General features: G+C 40.8%; 1 protein-coding gene across 1 annotated transcript in view; it reads right to left on the minus strand.

Annotated features, from left to right (window-relative positions):
* Positions 1-323: 323 nt before the first annotated feature.
* Positions 324-23,281, minus strand: part of LOC123746913 (homeobox protein unc-42) — a 64,838-nt gene continuing 41,880 nt past the window's right edge. Inside the window, exons 3-5 of the mRNA XM_069319520.1 lie at positions 16,130-16,330; positions 11,391-11,481; positions 324-513 (exon numbers count right to left, since the gene is read on the minus strand). Of these exons, the coding sequence (XP_069175621.1) occupies positions 341-513; positions 11,391-11,481; positions 16,130-16,330 (465 nt within the window). The 3' untranslated portion in view covers positions 324-340. The remainder of the gene's footprint in view (positions 514-11,390; positions 11,482-16,129; positions 16,331-23,281) is intronic.

Below are 23,281 nucleotides of genomic sequence, written 5' to 3' on the forward strand. Positions count from 1 at the left end.
CTTCGAATATTTGTAGTACTGCTGTTACTGCTACTTCCGCTATGGGCCTCATATTCAGAGGCAGTGTGGTCTCCCTCGAGAGAGTACGAGGGGTGGCCGTAAGCGGGGGCGGTCGCTGAAGTTACAGCCGAAGCTGAAGTGTGGTTGGAGGCGTGGCGCAACCCATGCTCAGTGTTGGCGGCAGTGGAAGGTCCCTGCAGCGCCTCGCCGGCCGAATACCCGTAGTAGTAGTGATAATAGCTGGAGTAGTAGGACGGGTAGGCGGCGGCGGCGGCGGCTGCAGCTGATGATGACTGGTGGGCGGGACTCCCAGCGGCCGCCAGGGACCGCAGATGGACGTCTAGGTTTGGTACTGAAGCATGGGCGCCGACAAGTTTGGGTGGTGCGTGGTGTTCATGGAGAGCGCTGTGAGGGACTTCTTGTACCAGTCCTCGTCGGCGGCCGTCTGCAGCCCCGAGAAGCAGGGCGAGGCCAGCCCCTTCTTGTACCAGTCGTCCTCCGTCGCCATACCTGCTGGGGTCAGAACACACACACGGGTCATAACACAACTACACTACTACCAGAATTAAGTCCTTATATATAAATAAGCATTTTTGAAATTATTCTAAGCGGTAACAATTATAACTTCACCATATCACAAGTCGCGCTTGTATCTAACTGTAGGACATAGTGAGGTGTACAAAGAAATCACATTAAGGTGATGTATCAATGAGTAAATCAGTAGGAGCCACATGGAAGCTTCGAACCTACGCTCTGTGTACCAAACACATGCCTTAGGCAACGACACTACGACATGGTCAAAAGCAACGTAACCTGGGATTCAGCTGAATCCTCTAGGGTTCCTGAGGTTTGTACTGTAGCCTAACCAGGGTTTCATACATTGCCCCCATACACTCTGACTTGTAATCTAAGAATTCTTCCACCTGCACTTCTATTCCAAAGCAGAAAGAAATGTTATTTGTTAATGTGATTTCTTTGTGAATTTGAAGAGAAGCGTATAGGAGGTAGGATTCCTGGAATACACGCCAGAATGTATAGGGGATATGTATGAAACTCGCTAGGCTTCAGTGTTAGCCTCAGGAACCCTAGCGGATTCAGTTGAATCCCAGGTTGCATTGCTTTTGACCATGTCGTAGTCTAAGTCGTGTGCTTAGGAGTACCCAGAGCATAGGTTCGAATCCTTCTCATGGCTCCTACTGATTTTCTCACAGTGAGATGAAATCTATACCAAAATTAAGGAATAATTTATTGTCACTTCGTTAATCGTTAAGAGTACTAACGATTTTTTTGTGTGAACTCTGGTTTGTTAAAACGATGTTATATGCTACTTGCTTGCAAGCCTAACTTAACGGTGCTGTCTTTGATCTAAACTAAAGTAAGGGAAGTTAACCTAATGTATCTGTGACTGGACGTGAGAATCACAGAAAAGATTGCTGCAAATGATTGACTACCTTATCTTCCATAAACATTTTTCTTCTATAGAACAAGGAGAATAATGAAAACAGGACACTGTAGACAAATAGTACAGTATAGGCAAATAGGCTACTAGGATTGATAACAATCAGAGTTAGCGATAAGACAGGTAATGGTATTCTTGAGCTTTATTTTGCCTTAATTAGGCCAAATGCATAATCCATTTGGATTATGAAATTCAGCTTTAGGCCAAATGCATAATCCATTTGGATTATGAAATTCAGCTTTAGGCCCAATACTATAGTATGAACATAAATTCGTCAGAAATATGCAGATAAAAATGACAATTAAAAATTAAAATCCGAAAATTAATCCCTGGGATTAGAAACCTCCATTGTGAAGAAAGCTTAAAGCTTAATTACATTCTATAGAAAGGCGAAGAACAAAACAGGACATGAATAAATGAAGGGAAGCATATTACAAGGCTAATATTAAATATATAAAAGCAAAATAGAACACGAAACAGTTGATAAAATTTGGTTAATTATCGATTAAAAAAGACCTGGGTAAATTATGGTTTGAAAATAAGGTTGTTGACTTATGGAACAGATTACCAGGTAACATAATAGACTTGGGATCATTTCATTGTTTTAACCGTAGGATAGACATAAATATGAATGAGTTTGGGTGGATATAAATAGGAGCTGCTTCGTATGGGTCAATACGTCTTATGATGCCTCCTTTATTCTCATGTTTTTATTAATTAATCTGTGTATGAGCTGATGTTTGGGCCGTGGCAGCAGGAATGCGTGTGTTCGTTCATTGTGGTAGTGAAGGCGTTCATGCGCACGCAGCATCAGCCAGACCTGAGAACCACAAGACTTTGCATAACTATACTCATATTCTCTTCATGCCCACTATGCTTATACCTATTATACTTATACCCTCTCTCCTCATACCCGCTATACTCATAACCACAATGCTCACTCATACCCTCTCTCCTCATGCCCACTATGCTCACTCATAACCTCTCTCTTCTTGCCCACTATGTTTATACTCCTTATACTCATACTCACAATGCTCATACCCATTCCCACTATACTCATTCTTCTCATCAATTGTTATTGGACACTCGTTAAAAATCCAGAATACCACTTTAGCTACAGGCACGCCAAACGTTTCCTCTGAATATTATCTTTAAATGCAATGCTTCACACCTGACTGGACATAAGAACATAAGAACATAAGAACAAAGGTAACTGCAGAAGGCCTATTGGCCCATACGAAGCAGCTCCTATTCTATAACCACCCAATCCCACTCATATACTTGTCCAACCCGTGCTTGAAACAATCGAGGGACCCCACCTCCACAATGTTACGCGGCAATTGGTTCCACAAATCAACAACCCTGTTACTGAACCAGTATTTACCCAAGTCTTTCCTAAATCTAAACTTATCCAATTTATATCCATTGTTTCGTGTTCTGTCCTGTGTTGATACTCATACGAATGAATGAGTATCAGACATGAATGCTATCATTCGCATTTGACTGAACCCTAATTGCGGTCATTCGCACCTGATTGAACCTGCATTGTCATCCTTCGCACCTGATTGAACCTGAAATCATTCACGTGCGAATGTTTTGTTGCATATAAATATTTGATTATAATTTACTTCTACGGTTGAATAAGGAGATTTGAGAAGTTGATTGGGTATCATTTCTTAAGTGATTATTACGGGGTATATTCAAATTGTCCACAGGCGTTTCTTCGAAGCTTGTTTTCTGAATATCAAAACCGTTACATATATTTATATATATAGCGATAGGTTAGGTTGGGTATAGCTAGGGTCGTTTAGATTAGGTTAGGCTAGGTTAAGTTAAATTAGGTAGGTTTTGGTTAGACTATGTTAGGTAGGTTTGAGTTAGGTTAGGGTTGATTGGGGTTAGGTTAGATAGATTGGGGTTAGGTAAGGTTGGTTAAGGATAGGTAGATATGAAAAATCTTGTGGCTCCTATCAGTTATATGACCATGTGGTGTCAGCAGGATAATTGGCCTGCCCGAGTTGGGTAGTTAACGGGTCCATTGTTAAGTGGTTAATTCTGTGAGTTTTGTGGGCAGTGCTGGAGTAATTGTGTCATTAGTCTCAGTATAATTAATCTGATTATTTTTTTGCTTTAAATATTATACCTTCTTATATTTATTAACGAATAAGGTTGTAAATCATTATTATTGTTAATTGCTCATTATTATTATTATTATTATTGTTAATTATATTATTGTTAATTACATTATTGTTATTATTATTAATATCGTTGTTTACTATTATATTAATTTTGTTTGTATTTCTAATTTTTATTATAATCGTTGAGTTAATTAATATTTGAATTGATAATTATTATTTGTATTAATTATTATTATTGATTATTTGTGGTATTGATAATTACCAGTAACATTTATTATTATCAATAGTAACACTAATTTTTATTATTGTAATTATTTTTATCACTGGTAATTATTTTTTATTAATCTTGTTAATTACTTTTGGTATTGTTCATTTTTATTATTACGTTAATTATATTTTTATTAATGTTTTTTTATTAGTATTATCAATTTTATTATTGCCAATTTTTATATTGATAGTTATTATTTTAAGTATTGTCAGTTGTCATTTTTTTATTGTTTTTATTATTGTTACATTTTATTGGTATTTGATTATAATTTTTATTAATATTTTAAATATTATTATTATTATTGTTAATTATTATGATTTCAATTCTTATTATTAAATGTAACCAGTTGTTACTCTCGCGCGTAACACAAGAGCTGTTCTTGGGAACAAACTTCCAAATAATGATTTACTTTAACTCATATTTTCTGCAAAAATTTTCTTCTTTAATTTTTTCTTTGTTACATGATCGCTTCATAACTTATCATCAAAATATGATCGCCTACGGCTTTTCCGTTTAGCTTTTTTTGCACAAAAGTCTGAAAAAACGAGAATTTTAGCGGTCACCGGAGAAATTTATTAATTAATTTATTTATATACAAGAAGATAGATTGGATTTATGAGGGTATATAGTATTGATGTTTTTACATTTTTGTAAAGCCACTAACACGCGTAGCATTTCGGGCAGAAACGAAATCTCGAGCGAAATCCATATCGATCGATGGGTGTTGTCCCGTCACCCATTTCTGTTACATTTCTCTCAGCTGGATTATTGTCCTGGATATAGTGTAGCAGGAAGCTAATGTCAGTATCATTGGTCATGGAGAGTTGCAGCAGCACAGTGAAGGAGGATAGACTTTGCAACCACACCCGTCGGCTAGCTGGACCAGCCTGGAGGCGGAGTCCCACGCCATCCCGGTGATAGGAAAGCGGGCGGGGCTTAGGTGGTTGTCATGGCAACACGGCGGGGGGCGGAGCCTGGTTTGACAGGTTACTGTGGGAGGGGAGCCTAGGGATGGGGGTCAGATTGGGGAGGGGGATTGGGTCAGATTGGGGTGGGAGGGGGGGGGGGGGGTTGATGGGAGTGACCGTTGAGCGGTTATTTGTTTCCTCGTGGACTTGATTTGACCTTTTCTCTTTCCAGCTCCTGTTGTGTGTGTGTTTGTTCTCGAAAAATAGCTGGTGGAAAAGAATGGGAATTTAAATTTTCCCTGTTGTTTGTCATATGTTTGAGTAATCAATAGTGGTCCAGCATTCAGTTTGCCACAACACAAACTTGGAAATAATATAGTCGGTGGTAGTGGGGTTCGCCAACACAATCAGCAAAGCAATAAACATCCTGGATACCACAAACAATACTCATATTGAATTGTGCGAGTTTATGGACAATGACTTCGAGAATGTTCCGTAGTTTGATAGATTTATATTTGCAAGACAAAGCTCTCTCTTAAAGCATTATATGCCTCTGTACGTTTATTAAGATAGATGTATAAGGTTCAGCACCATTGGGTCTGGCCAGTAACTGGATAGGTGATCACGCTGACAGACTCGCCATTGGCTAGGGAGACCAATATGTGTGCGTGTGTGTGCGTGTACTCACCTAGTTGTGCTTGCGGAGGTTGAGTTTTAGCTCTTTGGTCCCGCCTCTCAACTGTCAATCAACTGTGTGTGTGTGTATTTGCATTACATTCAGTTGAACCATTAAGGATTCGAACTCGAACCTGAAAAATATGGGACCATCGATCATCATCAATGCAGCAAGCTGGCCCGAGTTCAATTCCCCGATGATCCAAGTGATTGAAATGTTATTGCCTCCGCTGTTGTTGATACTGTCATAGACGTCACGAAGGGGTCGTTTGCCATCTGATGGCGTCGTGGTACTAGAAGCAAGTAGTTATTTCTGAGACTTTTATTGTGAGCATCTTGCCCTGTATGTTAGAATGAGGACCTCGTATTTGTCTGGTCCGAGTTCGAATCATCGATGACACTTCTTAATATGGAGCCTAATGATTTATTTTATTTTTGTATCAGGAAAATACACGTTTTTTCACAGGTGGGTACAGGAGTAGACGTCTCCTGACTCCTGTTAGCAGGTTGAGAACTTTCCCTTCCCATAGCTCATGGTAATCCTTACCCTTCCCATAGCTCATGATAATCCTTACCCTTCCCATAGCTCATGGTAATCCTTACCCTTCCCATAGCTCATGGTAATCCTTACCCTTCCCATAGCTCATGATAATCCTTACCCTTCCCATAGCTCATGGTAATCCTTACCCTTCCCATAGCTCATGGTAATCCTTACCCTTCCCATAGCTCATGATAATCCTTACCCTTCCCATAGCTCATGGTAATCATTACCCTTCCCATAGCTCATGGTAATCCTTACCCTTCCCATAGCTCATGGTAATCCTTACCCTTCCCATAGCTCATGGTAATCCTTACCCTTCCCATAGCTCATGATAATCCTTACCCTTCCCATAGCTCATGGTAATCCTTACCCTTCCCATAGCTCATGGTAATCCTTACCCTTCCCATAGCTCATGGTAATCCTTACCCTTCCCATAGCTCATGGTAATCCTTACCCTTCCCATAGCTCATGGTAATCCTTACCCTACTAGTTTTTCCTGGAACACGACCTACCAATCTGTTAATAACCAGGTACCCAATTACTGCTGGGAAGATGGTCGAACAGTTTAGGTTTGGTGTGTAGTCAATTCTCCCCGACCAGGAGTCGAACCAACGGGGTGAGAACAGCTTGAGCTACCTCATCCCTTTGTGTTTATTTATACTTCAATAAACTTATTTGAACTGAGGACTCGAACCCTCGCAAAATCACTCGTTCTAAACTTCTGCTCCAGTATCTCTCGCTTGATTTTAAATCCAGTAGAAAAATATGCATGAAGCTCGTGTTGTAAAAAAGTGAAATTATATAAACAATTTGCCTCCTGTGACGCTATAGTGTCAGATTTCGTTTCCATGTAATTTATATTTGGATATACTTTAAGTTTATAGTTTTGTCTACTTTTTTACTGTTAATTTTTGTTATGGTATGTGGCACACACGACGAATATAGAGAGACTTAGAAGTGAACATATCTGGAGACTTAGCACCAGAGGCACACATCAGCAGAATAACGATGGGTAGCGAGAGCTTCGTTCTCACACACGTGGGGTCCACGGTTCGAATCTCCTACAGCCCAGGACAAAGATGCCTTCTGAGCGATGTATAAATCCTTTGTGAGACCTATTATTGAGTATGCTGTCCCAGCATTGAACCTCTACCTAAAGAAGCACAACACAATACTTGAAATAGTCCAAAATATGCAAAAAGGCTCGTCCCTGAGCCAAGGGGGTTGAGCTGTGAGGAAAGTTTAAGGTAACTGGACCTCATTTTACTGGAGGAAAGAAAGAATAAGACAGACTTGATAACGGCGTACAAGATACTAGGGGGATTGACAAAGTAGATAGAGAAGCAATGTATTAAGGAACGAGAGGATATTATTGGAAACTGGAAGCACATATGAGCCACAGGGAGGTCAAAAAGAACTTTTTTCGGTCTTAAGAGTCGTCAATAAGTGGAGCGGACTAGATGAGCAAGTTGTCGAAGCCGATTCGATACACACCTTTAAATGTAGATATGATAAGAAAAACGAGTGAGAAGAAGCACTATTGAACCAATGATAGTCGAAAGGCGGTGCTTAAGAACAGATGCTCGACCCAGCAAGGTCAACTAGGTGGGGGGGGGGGAGGGGATAGAAATAGCCTAAGCTACTTTACCCCTTTGAGATGTATTTTTTTATAAACTTACTTGAACTTGTATGCATTGAGGCGGCAGCTAAACTAGCCCGTCCTCTCCGTTATCACAACGTCACAAAAATGATGTTCTAAATTGCCCGAGCCTAACCTAAGCGATGGACCCACCAACAGAAAACAGAAGTCCGTCAATTTTGCGAGCTGCTATGATTTATAGTTCATCATATTTTGGCCGTTGGGGATATATAAATACGTAAAAAAATGCGATGTACTCTTCGAGAGGACGTTGTACTCTAATTTTTTTTTTTTTACAAAATCGTGCAATGCGTTAAAAAGGGGACGAATTAGTAAATGTGAAGTAAATGTTTATTGACGTTTTCTATGCACTGATATCAATAGGTTTAGTGGGTTGCTTGGGCTGGTACGTCTCTACTTAGGCAAAACAGTTGCACTTTTTCAGGTCCTGGAAAATTTATTATTTCTTGGAAACATTGTTTTTTGTATTTTTTGCATCATATGACTAAGTGAAAAAAGTAGTTAATTTAGTGTGGCATGAACCTGACTGTGTAATGTGTAATGTATTATCATAGAAGTGTGTGGGAGGGGCTCCGGAGATTAGGCTGTGTACCGGCTCTCGCGCTATCTTGCTCAACTCTTTCACTTTCAAATACTAGGATAGTTTAGTAAGAATTATACAAGTTTTAGGCCAATGAATAACAATGTCAGTTTAACGAAACAAGTTTGATGAGAAACTATTGTGTGTGTGTATATACTCACCTAGTTGTGCTTGCGGGGGTTCTATCAAATCTAGATTTGAAACTGTGTATGGAGTCTGCCTCCACCATATCACTGCGTAATGAATTCCATTTGTTATTATTCCATTCCATTCCATTCTATTCCATTCCATTCTATTCCATGTGTGTGTATTCACCTAGTTGTACTTGCGGGGGTTGAGCTCTGCTCTTTCGGACCGCCTCTCAACTGTTACTAACTGCTAACTAATTTTTTTTTCACACACACACACACACACACACACACACACACACACACACACACACACACACACACACACACACACACACACACACACACACACACACCAGGAAGTAGCCCGTAACAGTTGTTTAACTCCCAGGTACCTATTTACTGCTAGGTAACAGGGGCCTCAGGGTGAAAGAAACTGCCCATTTTGTTTCTGCCATCACCGGGGATCGAACCTAGGACCCTAGGATTAGGATTGTGTGCATGCATGCGTGCGTGCGTGTTTGAGTGTGCGTGCGTGTTTTCTTCTCACTAAGTTGTGATTGCGAGGGCTGAACGTAAGCTCTTGGAACACATCTCTCAACCTTCAATTTACAAGTGTATAAGTTTACAAGTTTATTTTATTTATTTACTACTACTGAAAGTAAAGACATTTTTACTAACATGTGGCTCATTCGGGTACTTAGTTTCCCTTTGTGTCCCCTTGTTCGTGCTCAACCCACTTAAGCACGAACAAGAGAAGACAAATCCAGCCTTGTCTCCCCCGTCACTTCCCCTGAGTATTTTGAATGTGGGTGATCATGTCTCCATAGTGACGTGAGGTATAGTTCCTTTAGAAGTTCCTTGTAATTCATGTCTCAACTCTGGTACTATACTCTTTTTTTACATACCTTTACATACCCTACAGCTTCATTTTTCATGTATTAAGATATGTATGTCATGCTGGCGATGCATATTCCAGAATGGGTCTGATATACGTGATATATAGAACTGAATTAACCCTTTTTCAAGTTTCTGAAGGAGTCCTGTAAATGTGTGTATGCCATCCTAGTAGTGTTTACCTAGTTGTGTGGAGGGAGAGCGAGATCTAGCATTAGAGGCCCGCCTCCTAGCTAGTGTGTGGGGTACATTTATACCACTGACGTTCCAGTACTATATTTCCCCCCTTGAAGCTTTAAACGCTGGTTGCTCCCACCACCCCTGGTTCAAGACCATTCCACGTGTTTACCGTGGGCAATCAGATCGCCAACGACTGTTTGATAGTATAAGAACCTACCTAACAAAACACGACAAGCCTAATAGCCTCTGCAACCCCAACTTGACCTAACCCAACCTAACTTAGCATAACATAATTCAGCCCAACCCATCATAATTCAATCTAGCCTAGCATACTTAACAATTAGATACTGAGGTATGTTCCAAACACCTCGGTATGATTTAACTGGACCCAGTTCTGTTACCAGCACCTAGTTTCTTTACTTTGCAATGTACTCATCTTGTTTTATTGTTGTGCTTGCGGGGGGTTGAGCTTCGACTCATTGGTCCCGCCTCTCAACTGTCAATGTACTGGTGTTCAGGTTCCTGAGCCTATTAAGCTCTTATCATATATACATTTGAAACTGTGTATGGAGTCAGTCTCCACCACATCTCTCTCTATTGTATTCCATTTATTAACTACTACGGCACTGAAAAAGTTCTTCCTAATGTCTCTGTGGCTCATTTGGGTATTCAACTTCCACCTGTGTCCCCTTGTGTTAAATACCCGAGTTAAATAATCCGTCCTTATATATCCTGTCAATTCCCCTGTGATTTTTGTATGTGATGATCATGTCTCCCCGAGCTCTTCTGTCTTCCAGCGAAGTGAGGAGCGATTCACGCAGCTTTTCCTCGTAACTCATGCCTCTTAGTTCAGGGACTAGTCTAGTGGCATACCTCTGAACTTTTTCCAACTTCTTCTTATGTTTGACAAGGTACGGGCTCCATACTGGGGCCGCATACTCCAGGATTGGCCTTACATATGTGGTGTACAAGGTTCTGAACGATTCCTTACACAGGTTCCTGAAGACTCTTCTGATGTTAGCCAGCCTCGCATACGCCACCGATGTTATTCTTGTTATGTAGGCTTCAGGAGACAGGTTTGGTGTGATATCAACTCCTAGATCTTTCTCTGTCATTGCATGAAGAACTTTTCCCATTCGGTATCTTTGTGTCTGGCCTGTTTCCACTGCCTAGTTTCATTACCTTATATTTACTCGGGTTGAATTTTAGTAGCCATTTATTGGACTATTCATTCAGATCATGTATGTGTGTGTGTGAAATTAACATTGGAATTACTACATAATATGTGACTGCAAATATAGTGAATGACAGTGTGATGGAAAAGGGAATACAGCATGGTAGCTCATGACAGGATGACCATGACAGGACGACCATGACAACAGTAGCACGACAAAACTGGCAGTGGGAAGGAGCAGGTGATAGAAGGATTGACTTCTGTTGGTCAAACACCAGTGGTAAAGATTAGTTAGGCTACTTATGGCCACGAGTGACAGACTGGCTTTGGGAACTAGTGAGAGAAGGACAGTAGTGATTATCGAAAGAATGATTTATGATGATATTTTAGAGAAACTCCAAAACAACTGTTGGTAGAATCGTTATATAAATTAGTGGTATACGGGAGCACATAGCAAAAATATATATCCTGTATAACAGAAGGCCTAACTGTGGTTACCTGCTGAGATCATTAACCAGTGTCTCTAATGACATTAGAATATAGGAAACTGCAGAAGGCCTATTGGCTCATCCAAGGCAGCTACAATTAATATCCACCCCAACTCATTCACATATATGCCTAGCCTACTAATACTGCTTCAAATCCTATCAGAACATATTAAACCAGGAGAGAAATATTTAATAATGAAGACAACTAGTGATGTTAACATAACTTTCTATCACCGCATGAAAGCCTATCTATATAAGCACGGGGGGAGGCCAAATAACACTTTGGCAACTTACTCATAGAATCCTGGCGCATGGCGGCCATGTTGGAGGTAGGGTGCGTCATACTGAACGGCTGTGCCATTCCGGGGTACGAACTTGACGACATCTGTAAATATGATCTTGGTTAGTGCCTAGTAACGTCTGTAAATATGGGCTTGATTAGTGACATTGTAAATATGGGCTTGGTTAGTAACGTCTGTAAATATGGGCTTGATTAGTGACATTGTAAATATGGGCTTGGTTAGTGACGTCTGTAAATATGGGCTTGGTTAGTGGTTAATAAGGTCTGTAAATATTATTAGTATATTTTTGATTAAGGAAGGTTAGCAATGTGTGGTATGATGTTTGGTGGCTTCGTTGATGGTTGATTGCTAACTTAGTTGAGAGTTGGTTGCAAACTTAGTTGAGAGTTGCTAATTTAATAAATGCTTGGTGGTTAACTTAGTTTATGGTTGTGAACTGACATAGTTTATGGTTGGTGACTAACTTAGTTGATGGTTGGTGGCTAACTTAATAGATGGCTGGTGGCTAACTTGCTTTATGGTTGCGGCTTAGTTTATAGTTTGGTGGTTTAGTTAATGTTGGTGGCTAACCTAACTGATGGTTGATGGCTTAGCTGATGACTTAACTGATGGTTGATGGCTTAGCTGATGACTTAACTGATGGTTGATGGCTTAGCTGATGACTTAACTTATGGTTAATGGCTTAGCTGATGACTCAACTGATAGTTGGTAGCTAACATTGCTGATAATAAATGGCTAACCTAACTGATAGTAGATGGCTAACTTAGCTGATAAAACGTGGATTAGTCTGTTACTGATTAGTGCCTTAATATATTTTGTTTATTTATATACAATAAGATACAATGAGTAATTTGATTATAGAGACATTGGTGATTAAGTGGTATATTCTCAAGTAGTAACTTCAGTGATGTTCATATGTGTGTGGGTTAGGCTCGTTCAGAGTGTTCTCTGGTTACTAAACTGTGTAACAAGGAGGTGTTAACATGAAATAAATAAGCTTAGGACATGACATATTTATCATGCAGTTAAGAAATGTAGTACTTTAAGAATGTTTGTCTAGCACCCGAATGAACTAGCAAGACAGTTAAATAAAAGATAATAGTAATAATAATAATAATAATAATAATAATAATAATAGATATCAAAGTGTTATTTAGATCAAACATGGTGTTTTTAAGAGGTTCCGAAAGACTAGATTTAATTAGTTCGTAGGTAGGTACAAAATCAAGGACACAGAAAAGCCTATGGTCTTCAACATTAATTTCCAACTGATCAGCTAATTTTAGCACATGGGTCTCAAAATCGATTCATCCAAGGTTCGATTCCGAGACAAGGCAAAATGTATGACACGTTTCAAAACTAATAATCCCTCTGCCTACCTAGCAGTAAATAGGTACCGGCGAGTTATACGGCTGTTGTGGGCCGCATCCTGGGAATGGGCGACTCGTGGACTTGGGGAAACCTGGGAAAGGGTGACTCGTGGGCTTGGGAAAACCTGGGAAAGGGCGACTCGTGGGCTTGGGAAAACCTGGGAAAGGGCGACTCATGGGCTTGGGAAAACCTGGGGAAGGGCGACTCGTGGGCTTGGGAAAACCTGGGGAAGGGCGACTTATGCGCGTGGGAAAACCTGGGGAAGGGCGACTTATGCGCGTGGGAAAACCTGGGGAAGGGCTACTCGTGGGCTTGGGAAAACCTGGGAAAGGGCGACTCGTGGGCTTGGGAAAGCCTGGATAAGGTTGAAGTGGTTATTGTCCCGGACAACGAGGAACCCAAATGAGAGTCACCTTGTACCGGGGCGATAACTGGCATTGCCCTCGGTGCTCTTGTTTCATTGTTAATTGCATCGTTTGATATCCCTGATGCAGTTTTACTGCGATGTAGAGCGTTGTGCGTACGGCAGCTCAACCTAAGGCCAACCAGAATGAGTGCTGCTGACTCGTTGGTCTGTTAGTCGCAGAGATTTGCCTTCCATCTTTTTCTATTGTTGTCTTGTTTATATGTCTTTAGCTTCCTTTAAGTAAGATACGTACGGATAACGACACATGGTAGATTTGGGAATTTCTAATAGTATCACTCTGTGTCGCTTAAGTGTTTGAAATAAAGGCACAGGTAAAAGGTTTAAGGCACAGGTTTAACCCTGTCGTAGCTCAGTCGATTAAGGCAGTGTCTGGGATGCTCCCGGACGCAGGTTCGAATCCTCGTCACTGCCCTTGTGGATTTGTTCATTTGATGCATCACGTTAGTGTGATCTCTGTGTGTAAGGCACAGGTAACATAGTGATGCACACGAATATATATGACAAAAAACTTAACTGGAAAGCACCGATGACATCAATTATGCCAACATCTTTTGTAGTCAGTCCTAAGAAAATGTCTTTGACAGTTTAAATTTATTATAAAGTTGCACTATAGGGGGGAAGCTTATCCTCAGTAGTTTTGCTTAAGCAAGCATCACGCAATATATATACCTTCTTTGTTATCGTGGACGAGAGAATTTTGAATACGTGTTATGAAATGGTCACACGTAAGCACAAAAGAATGTAGGTCCCAGGTTGGTGTTTGATTTACTGCATTGGGAACCATTCTTGATACGATGGAAGTAGTGCTTGAACCTTTGACTGAGTTATAATTGTTATTACAATAGAGAGAAAGATTAATAAGTTGACAAATAAGAGAAAGAATCAGTATATAAGTTTCAGGTCGATGCTAATCAGAGTAGCCTAAAGATAAAACTTTTAATTCAGTCCTTCACGATATTCACTGTGATGGATAGCCAAAATAAATAAAGATATGATAACACTAAGTGAAAACGTTGATAACAATGAATAAAAATGTCAAGATTTTCAAACATACTTTAATAGTGTCCTTAATATAGCGGATTATACACAGGACCTTCAGGGGCATCATTCATTTTAAGCTTAAGTTATTCAAATCTTAACTATTCCTCATTAGCACAATATCAATATTAAAGTTTAATGTTACAGGCCGGCAGTTTGATACCATCAAATATTATTGTGAAAATATAATTTCCAAGCGTTTTAGTAGTCACAAGACATTTGTAACTTCTAAGTGTTCGAATCTGAGGCGATTAAGTTGCAAACACCCACAAACTCCTGGAGAGTAACTGGAGTTGGTGCGTGCAAAGGGGAGAGTGCAGTGCATTAAGTGCTTGAGCACCGTGAAAAGGGGATGTTGCTTGCGGTTACAAATTGGGTTGCATATGTGAGTGTGCGGTGCTGTAGCCGCTAAATAGCTGACCCCCATGTCTTCACACCTCCCGCCTGCCTCTACACACCCCCTCTCCTGTCGTTAAGTTGTTTTAGATTCAGCTACCCAGAACAAGAAGTTCCAGTAGCACGGGCTATGGCGAGCCCGTAATTCTGCCGCTAACTAACACATGCTTTTAAGCCGGCAGTGTGCGTGACGCCGTGGTTCAGGTAACTGGATGGGTGACAGCCTCGCCCTTGGATAACAACGTCACACAAATGATGACTGAACCTAATCTAACTTAACCAAACCTAACCCAAGATCCACACATAGAAAACATTAATTTTTGCGAGCCGCTGCGGTTTATAATACATTGTATTTTGTCCATTGGGGATTTTGGCGTCAAAATACAACGACGCTTCTGATAATTATCGATTTGTTTTTCGTTATCGCGTTTATGTTTTTGTTAGAGATTATTAATCCTTGAATGCTGAACGTTATAATTTAATTTATATTATTTTTAGATTTGAATAGTCTTGGTATTTATACTCTGTATTTTTATCAGGTAAATCCTAATGATATAGGAATAATAATATTTTAATCAGGTAAAGCCTAATGATTTAGGATTAAATAATATTTTAAACAGGTAAAGCCTAATGATTTGAAACAGCTTTTTAATAATCCATAAATTTAACTTTACTGATGGCTCCATATTGCCTCTTGGGATAAAGTCGAACTTTGACCTCGTATCACTCGAGACCAGGACTCAATTATCATCCAAGTTTAATCTTAAATTATTCTAAACTTCAACGCCTCATAACTTTGAACTTTGATAATCACCAGTAACCTATTCCGGGTTTATTTAAACACAAATAATAATACAATTATTGTTATTATTTGTTATTTAAATTTATTTAAGCTCTGAAGACTTATAAATTCTACATCTAACGATAAAGGAAATAATAAAGTAACAAGTTATATATTAACTTTCAATTACTGTAAAATTTTAAGTAACTGCAGTGCAATGAAATGACCATCTCAGTATTAAAATATAATATCTTGAATTGCATATAGAACAGTCTAAAGATATAACATTAACAGCATTAGGCTGTCGTTAAGAATTACTCGATTGTGACGTAAATGGTGCTGGAACTAAACCTCTTATAGCTTTTAAGTTGAATGGTCTGAATGTAGTAATTTGTTAAAACACCTCAAGAGCTTTAGTTACCCCCAGGGGGGGTACTGGGGTCCGAAAAGACGAGAGTCGAGATCCGCAAACCATAGCATTTAGGCACAATTAGGTGCGGGCGTTATCGGGCCTTATTATGGACCTTCTCTTAAATAAATAATGTAATTGTGTGTTGATTAACTCATGTATATATTTACGATCATTTATGCATAAAGTTTTGGCATTTAAATTCAAATTTATGAATTGAGTGAGCTTCGAGCCCTAACACAGGATAGTGACTGACACTTATTATATTGACCTTACCACTAACCCCGGACCTTATTAAACCCGTCTGACCTGTGGGTATCGGTTCATGGTATTGAATGTGGATATTGCGTTGTGGCTCGGGTAGGGCTGGTATCCACGCGTGGCTGTCGGGTACATGTTCCTCATCATGGCGCCGTTGCAGGTGGGTAGAACTGACGGTGTCCCCGCCAGGGCCTTCTGCAGCTGCTTCTCCTGCTTGCGGTACTTGGCTCGTCGGTTCTGGAACCACACCTGCAAGTGTCGTGAGGGAGATTAGCGGAGGAGGTGGTGAAGTGCGGGAAGTGTTATTGAAGCCTAAGCCAGCAAGTGGATCTATGTTGACCAAATCACACACTAGAAAGTTTTATTATTATTATTATTTTCTACCACAGTCGTGGCCACACATTTACAATGCTAACCAGCATATATACATTTTCTTCTGTCCTCCATGGACAGGGTGAGAGATCTGCTAAACACTAGAAAATGAAGGGACGACGACGTTTCGGTCCGTCCCGGACCATTCTCAAGTCGATTGTGTGCCTCGTTAGAGTGTGTTCATCCCCACAATAGACTTGAGAATGGTCCAGGACGGACCGAAACGTCGTCGTCCCTTCACTTTCTAGTGTGTGGTTTGGTCAACATATTTCAACCACGTTATTGTGACTCCACGTCTACGAGTGGATCTATGTTGAGAGTTCACGATCTATGTTCAGAGCACATTCACTCCAAACATCTACCACTTAAGGGCTTCTCATGCCCGTCCCACCTCTTGTGTGGCTTAATTTTCATCACTCAATCAATCTCTATTGAGAGGCGTTTGGTTTGGAATTGAACTTCAGGCCTATCAACCTCCGGAGGGCCTTTAATACCACCACAATTGTTTACTGATCAACCTGCAAGTCTTGAACTAAAGTAACTCAGATCAATAACTAGCAGAGAGAAAGAGAGAGCATTAACATATGTGACTCATTACTAAACAAAAAATCACACATCCTTAAAGTAAAGAAAACATGTCAAAATGTATGTAAAATTAAAACTAAAATAGATAATGATTAGAAATAAGATTGTGTGGCCACATACTAGAGAGATATATAAAGAAATGCAGCAACACAGGGACAGGGCGGGACATGACGTCTAGAGACACGGGTGAGATTTAGAGAAGGATAATATATAGATAGAAAGAGAGAGAGAGAGAGAGAGAGAGAGAGGGAGAGGGAGAGGGAGAGAGAAAGAAGCATGGAGAAGAGGACGAGAGGGGAGCTGGTCGTTTGATCCCGTTACCTGGTCCCGAGGGTCAGTGACGAGGGGAGGATGGGTAATGGGGGACTAATGGACTCCCCTCTGCTGCCCCTCTCTCTCTCTCTCTCTCTCTCTCTCTCTCTCTCTCTCTCTCTCTCTCTCTCTCTCTCTCTCTCTCTCTCTCTCTCTCTCTCTCTCTCTCTCTCTCTCTCTCTCTCTCTCTCTCTCTGTTTCTTCAATTCTGTTTCTTCAATTATTTCCTCCTTTTTATTCATCATTTTGTTATCAGTCTTTTTTTCTCCTCTCTTTCTCTTCATCTTTATTCTTCTCTCCTTACTCTGGTCTCAAATGACCAGCTGGGCCGCGCTGTCTGGGGTCTCCTCTGCCTGTCTCTCAACTTACTGAACCAACTGATTTAGCAGGGAAGGACACGTTGCTTTCCTTGCTGTTGCGGGGGTATTCTGCGTCTAGATCACTGAGAAAGATGTAAGGCGACTGGACTTGTGCATTGTCTTGTCCCACACGCTATGGTGCACTACACACACACACACACACACACACACACACACACACACACACACACACACACACACACACACACACACACACACACACACACGGTTCATTCTTCAAGATACTTTAGAAATTCTTCATTCTTCACGAATCTCTACACCGGTTGATTGACAGTTGAGAAGCGGGACCAGAAAGCCGAAGCTCAACCCCCCCCCCCACACACAAACACAACTAGGTGCGTACACGCATTGTAGATGAATTTCGAGTCTTTAACACATTTAAGCCCAAGCGTTTAAGCCCGCACGTTACATCATGCATCACGCCCTTCCCCAACCCACCCGGAGCACCACGGGAACAAGTGCACAACAATCATCAGCTGGTGAGGCAAGGGTGAGCAGACCATGTGGTAACCCCATTCCACATGTCACCCGACACCTGCGTTGATCCCGTTTTCTGTGGCCACATAGCAACATATGCGACCATCATAGCATCATCCCCCCCCCTCCCCCCCCACATCAGGAGCCGCCAGGGTGGGTACACAATGAGAATAACAATTCCCAAATCATCTCTCATCGTTACAATACACACCCCTCCACTATTACCAATCACTGCATTTGTAATTACCCCCATTAGTAATGCTGCCACATACCAACCACACAGCTACTACCACAGCGACAACACCAGCACCACCACCATTAACAAGACAACTACCATCAATGCCAATTACACCACTCTAATAACATTAACTAGGCCAACACTAACACTAACTACACTTCCACCAACAACACGAACATCAACAACATCAACAAACACAACTAACAACACAACCACCATCAACAAACACCAACATATTAACACAACCACCATCAACAAACACCAACATAACAACACAACCACCATCAACAAACACCAACATAACAACACAACCACCATCAACAAACACCAACATAACAACACAACCACCATCAACAAACACCAACATAACAACACAACCACCATCAACAAACACCAACATAACAACACAACCACCATCAACAAACATCAACATAACAACACAACCACCATCAACAAACACCAACATAACAACACAACCACCATCAACAAACACCAACATAACAACACAACCACCATCAACAAACACCAACATAACAACACAACCACCATCAACAAACACCAACATAACAACACAACCACCATCAACAAACACCAACATAACAACACAACCACCATCAACAAACACCACTAACAACACAACCACCATCAACAAACACCACTAACAACACAACCACCATCAACAAACACCAACATAACAACACAACCACCATCAACAAACACCAACATAACAACACAACCACCATCAACAAACACCACTAACAACACAACCACCATCAACAAACACCACTAACAACACAACCACCATCAACAAACACCAACATAACAACACAACCACCATCAACAAACACCAACATAACAACACAACCACCATCAACAAACACCAACATAACAACACAACCACCATCAACAAACACCAACATAACAACACAACCACCATCAACAAACACCAACATAACAACACAACCACCATCAACATAACAACAGCGAGCCACATTTACATAAACACGGCCGTATATTCATATATAAATACATATATTCACCAGTTGTCAAATAGAGCGTTAAATGTAATGTATAATAATAAAACAGCTATGATTTCAAAATATGGACGGCATAAAACCCGGGAAATATATGGCAGAATATCATAATATCTGTCATATGTAGTTGCTGTATGTGTCCAAACTACATATTTACATTTATTAATTCTCAAATAGCTAGTTGAATGTTGTTAACAATTAATTAGTTTGGTTAATAATATATATATATATATATATATATATATATATATATATATATATATATATATATATATATATATATATATATATATATATATATATATATATTTCTAGTCTCTTTAGTTTACAAATACACAACTGAATAGAACTTACGCATCTCTGATTTTATATCTACATTTGAGAGAGGTGGATGGGGTGAGGTGGCATTAATAGGGTATTAATTTCATCAACAAGAATACTTGTTGATGAAATTAATACCCTATTAATACCACCTCTTGTTCTGTCTTGTGTTGATGAAATTAATACCCTATTAATGCCACCTCACCCCATCCACCTCTCTCAAATGTAGATATATATATATATATATATATATATATATATATATATATATATATATATATATATAGTATTGAAGTTATGCAGTGAGATCGAACTCGCGTCCCTGGATACCCCTTAGGGACACGCACACTACCAATATAATTTAATCAGTGTAGCAAGTTTTGGTTCAGTTTTAATTCGTGGGAAAGATTTATTCAGTGTTGTGAGGCTAGTGACTCAGGCGCCTCTCTCGATGCTACAACAATGGCGGGTTGTATATATGTGTTTATAACGATTGAAAAGTTACAGGTAGGTAGATGGACATGGTTGTAGCATTGGTTTTGTTGTTGTGGATATCTGTTGGTAGGCAGGTAGGTGGATATGGTAGTATGGTTGAGTGTGGTGACCTGGTTGATGGGGTTCTGGGAGTTTTTCTACTCTTCAAGCCCGGCCCGAGGCCAGGCTTGACTTGTAAGAGTTTGGTCCACTAGGCTGATGCTTGGAGCGGCCCGCAAGCCCACATACATTGACTTAGCGGGTAGTCAGTTCTGGCAGACAGATTGTGCCTGAAGATTTGGACCGGTTCCATTAGTTTGAATGTAATTGTAAATTTTGTTGGTGCTACATACGTGTACATGGTTATATTCACCGAAAGGTGTACCTCAATTTTCGGTGTATTTACACTGAGAGTATAGTGCTGGTTGTCAGTAAACCATTGTGTAAACTTTAATAATCCCTAGAAGTTCAATAAGGCTTTTAATAGTTTGTCAATAGGTCAATAAGTAGTTACCCAAGCACCAACTATACTACAACAATGGACATGACACACCATGGGCAAGTTAATGGACACGCCACGGGCGAGTTAATGCTCTTCAGCTCAGATACACTTGTGACCAAACTCCCTGATTGCATTTTTGACTCGTTAGACATCATTGGTTGAAAGTAATAGTCCCTAGACGCACACAGTGTTTCTAGTTACGTCCAGACACTCATTGTAGTGGGACCTGCCTTTTATTGCGACAAGATCCAGGCCTGACGCGCCTGGCCCCTATACCCAAACTGTTATTCAGGTCTAATATAGTGAGTTTAGCTTTGTTAGGACTATAGTGTGTTGATGCTCTTTAGAAAAGTATAGCAAAGTGAAATGAATAATTTCCTAAGGTATTCGTAAATGCGTTTGTTGTAGAGTTTCGGTATTTCTACTGAGGAATATTACTGCAGTCTACCAGGATGTGATCAGCTGAGAACAAGGTCCCACCTTTCACTAGGTCTGTACAAGCTGAGGACAAGGTCCACCTTTCACTAGGTATGTACCTCCTATTATCTTCTGAATGGGTCCTTAGTCAATGATGTCAATAGGGTTAGTATCTGAGTCCATCACCCCTTAGTCAGTAGGGTTGGATGTTGGAGTGTTGCTGGTGTTTGTGGTCGTATCTCAGATTGTCAGTGTGACGGAAACGGATGGGCACGTTTTCTTTCACCTGGTGCATCTGCTCACCTAGCAGTAAAATACATATTCGGGAGTCTGACAGTTTACAGGCTTCCTGTCCCCGAAAAGGGGAATTTATTAAATCTGATGAGCCACTCAATATCAGGCAGTGGAATGTTTTTTATTTAATTGTTTATATGTTTTTATTTAATTTTTATTTTATTTTTATTATTTTTTATTTGTGGGTAGAGGGACAGACGCCTTCTGACTCCTGATAGTCTTTCCCACTAGTGTTCCCTGGAACACGATCCGTCAATGGCTTTACACCCAAGTACCTAATTATTACTAAATAAAAGATAGACATCCAATCGATTCTCCCTGGCCAGGACTCGAACCCAGGCAACTCTAAACAGCACGTATATAATGCACAATTCACTAGGATCACCGGAGATATGGACTCGGGATTCTAAAGTATACCTTGTCCTTCCAACCAGGCCGAGGCTCAGAACACTGAAATATTACCCGCGCTATTCTGGACTGTATATTGTATAATACACATTAGGCGGGACCAAAGAGCCAGAGCTCAACCCCCGCAAACACAACTAGGTGAGTACAACTAGGTGGGTACATTAAAATACGAATGTCTTAGTATATGTTTAGACGCATTAGTATTGAATACAAACCATCAAAATCATTTGAACGTATAAGAGCTAATAGATTGCAGATATCTTTTCTATAATAAAAGATAAATATAGGCGGTAAAACATCCAAACGCAGGCATACTGTGGCGGGAGAGTTTTGGCAGCAATATTCACTCACTCTCCCCGGATGACATATTGGGTGTCGTGTGGCGCCATTGTAATTCTAATGACTCAATAGATTCGACAAGTGCACTCCACACGTCACACAACAACCTCTCTATCAGACCCAGCCTCTGGCCGACCGACTCCCATCCTTGCGTCCCCAGTTGATAAGGGTTTATATGGCTCGCCGGGCCAATTGACTGGTTCGCCTTTGTCATCGGGGCGGTGGAGAGTTGACAAGTACACTCGCCGCTCAACTTGAGATTGATCTAACACTATCCACCGTTGGAGGGGTGAAGATGGACTCTAGTCTACCCTGGCGCAAGGTCCAAAATTGTTCCGTTTTAACGTAGGCGGGATACGTCCCTTTTGTCAGGGTCGGGTGATTGGTCCATCAGATCACACTGTAACAAGTCTATTAATTCACAGTTACCGACGAGGGGAGCTGAGGTGAAGGGTAGGGTGACAGAGGGTAGGGTAGCGGAGCGCAGGATGGTAGGGTAGGGTGGTGTGGACCGCAGGACACAACTGCAGGATGACAGGATAGAGTAGCAAAGTGTTAGGTGACATATAGAGAGGACTAAACCTTTAGAATGGCAGAAGTAGCAGACCTTCTGTTGATAGTGACTCGTCCTGCAGGGTAGGCTGAGTCATGGTAGGGTGCTACAGGGTAGGCTGAGTCATGGTAGGGTGCTACAGGGTAGGCTGAGTCATGGTAGGGTGGTACAGGGTAGACTGATTCATGGTAGGGTGCTACAGGGTAGGCTGAGTCATGGTAGGGTGGTACAGGATAGACTGAGTCATGGTAGGGTGGTACAGGGCAGACTGAGTCATGGTAGGATGGTACAGGGTAGACTGATTCATGGTAGGGTGCTACAAGGTAGACTGATTCATGATAGGTTGCTACAGAAAATACCGTAAAAGACCTACAGACCAGACACAAGCGAGCCGGAACAAGGAGGAACACATGATCTATGAACAGACCACCAGAAATACTCTGAGATATATTAACAGACAATAAGTCACAATAACCTGGCTGAAAGTTCGACAC

The sequence above is a fragment of the Procambarus clarkii genome, chromosome 93 (genome assembly GCF_040958095.1).
Source record: "Procambarus clarkii isolate CNS0578487 chromosome 93, FALCON_Pclarkii_2.0, whole genome shotgun sequence".
Lineage (NCBI taxonomy): Eukaryota > Metazoa > Arthropoda > Malacostraca > Decapoda > Cambaridae > Procambarus > Procambarus clarkii.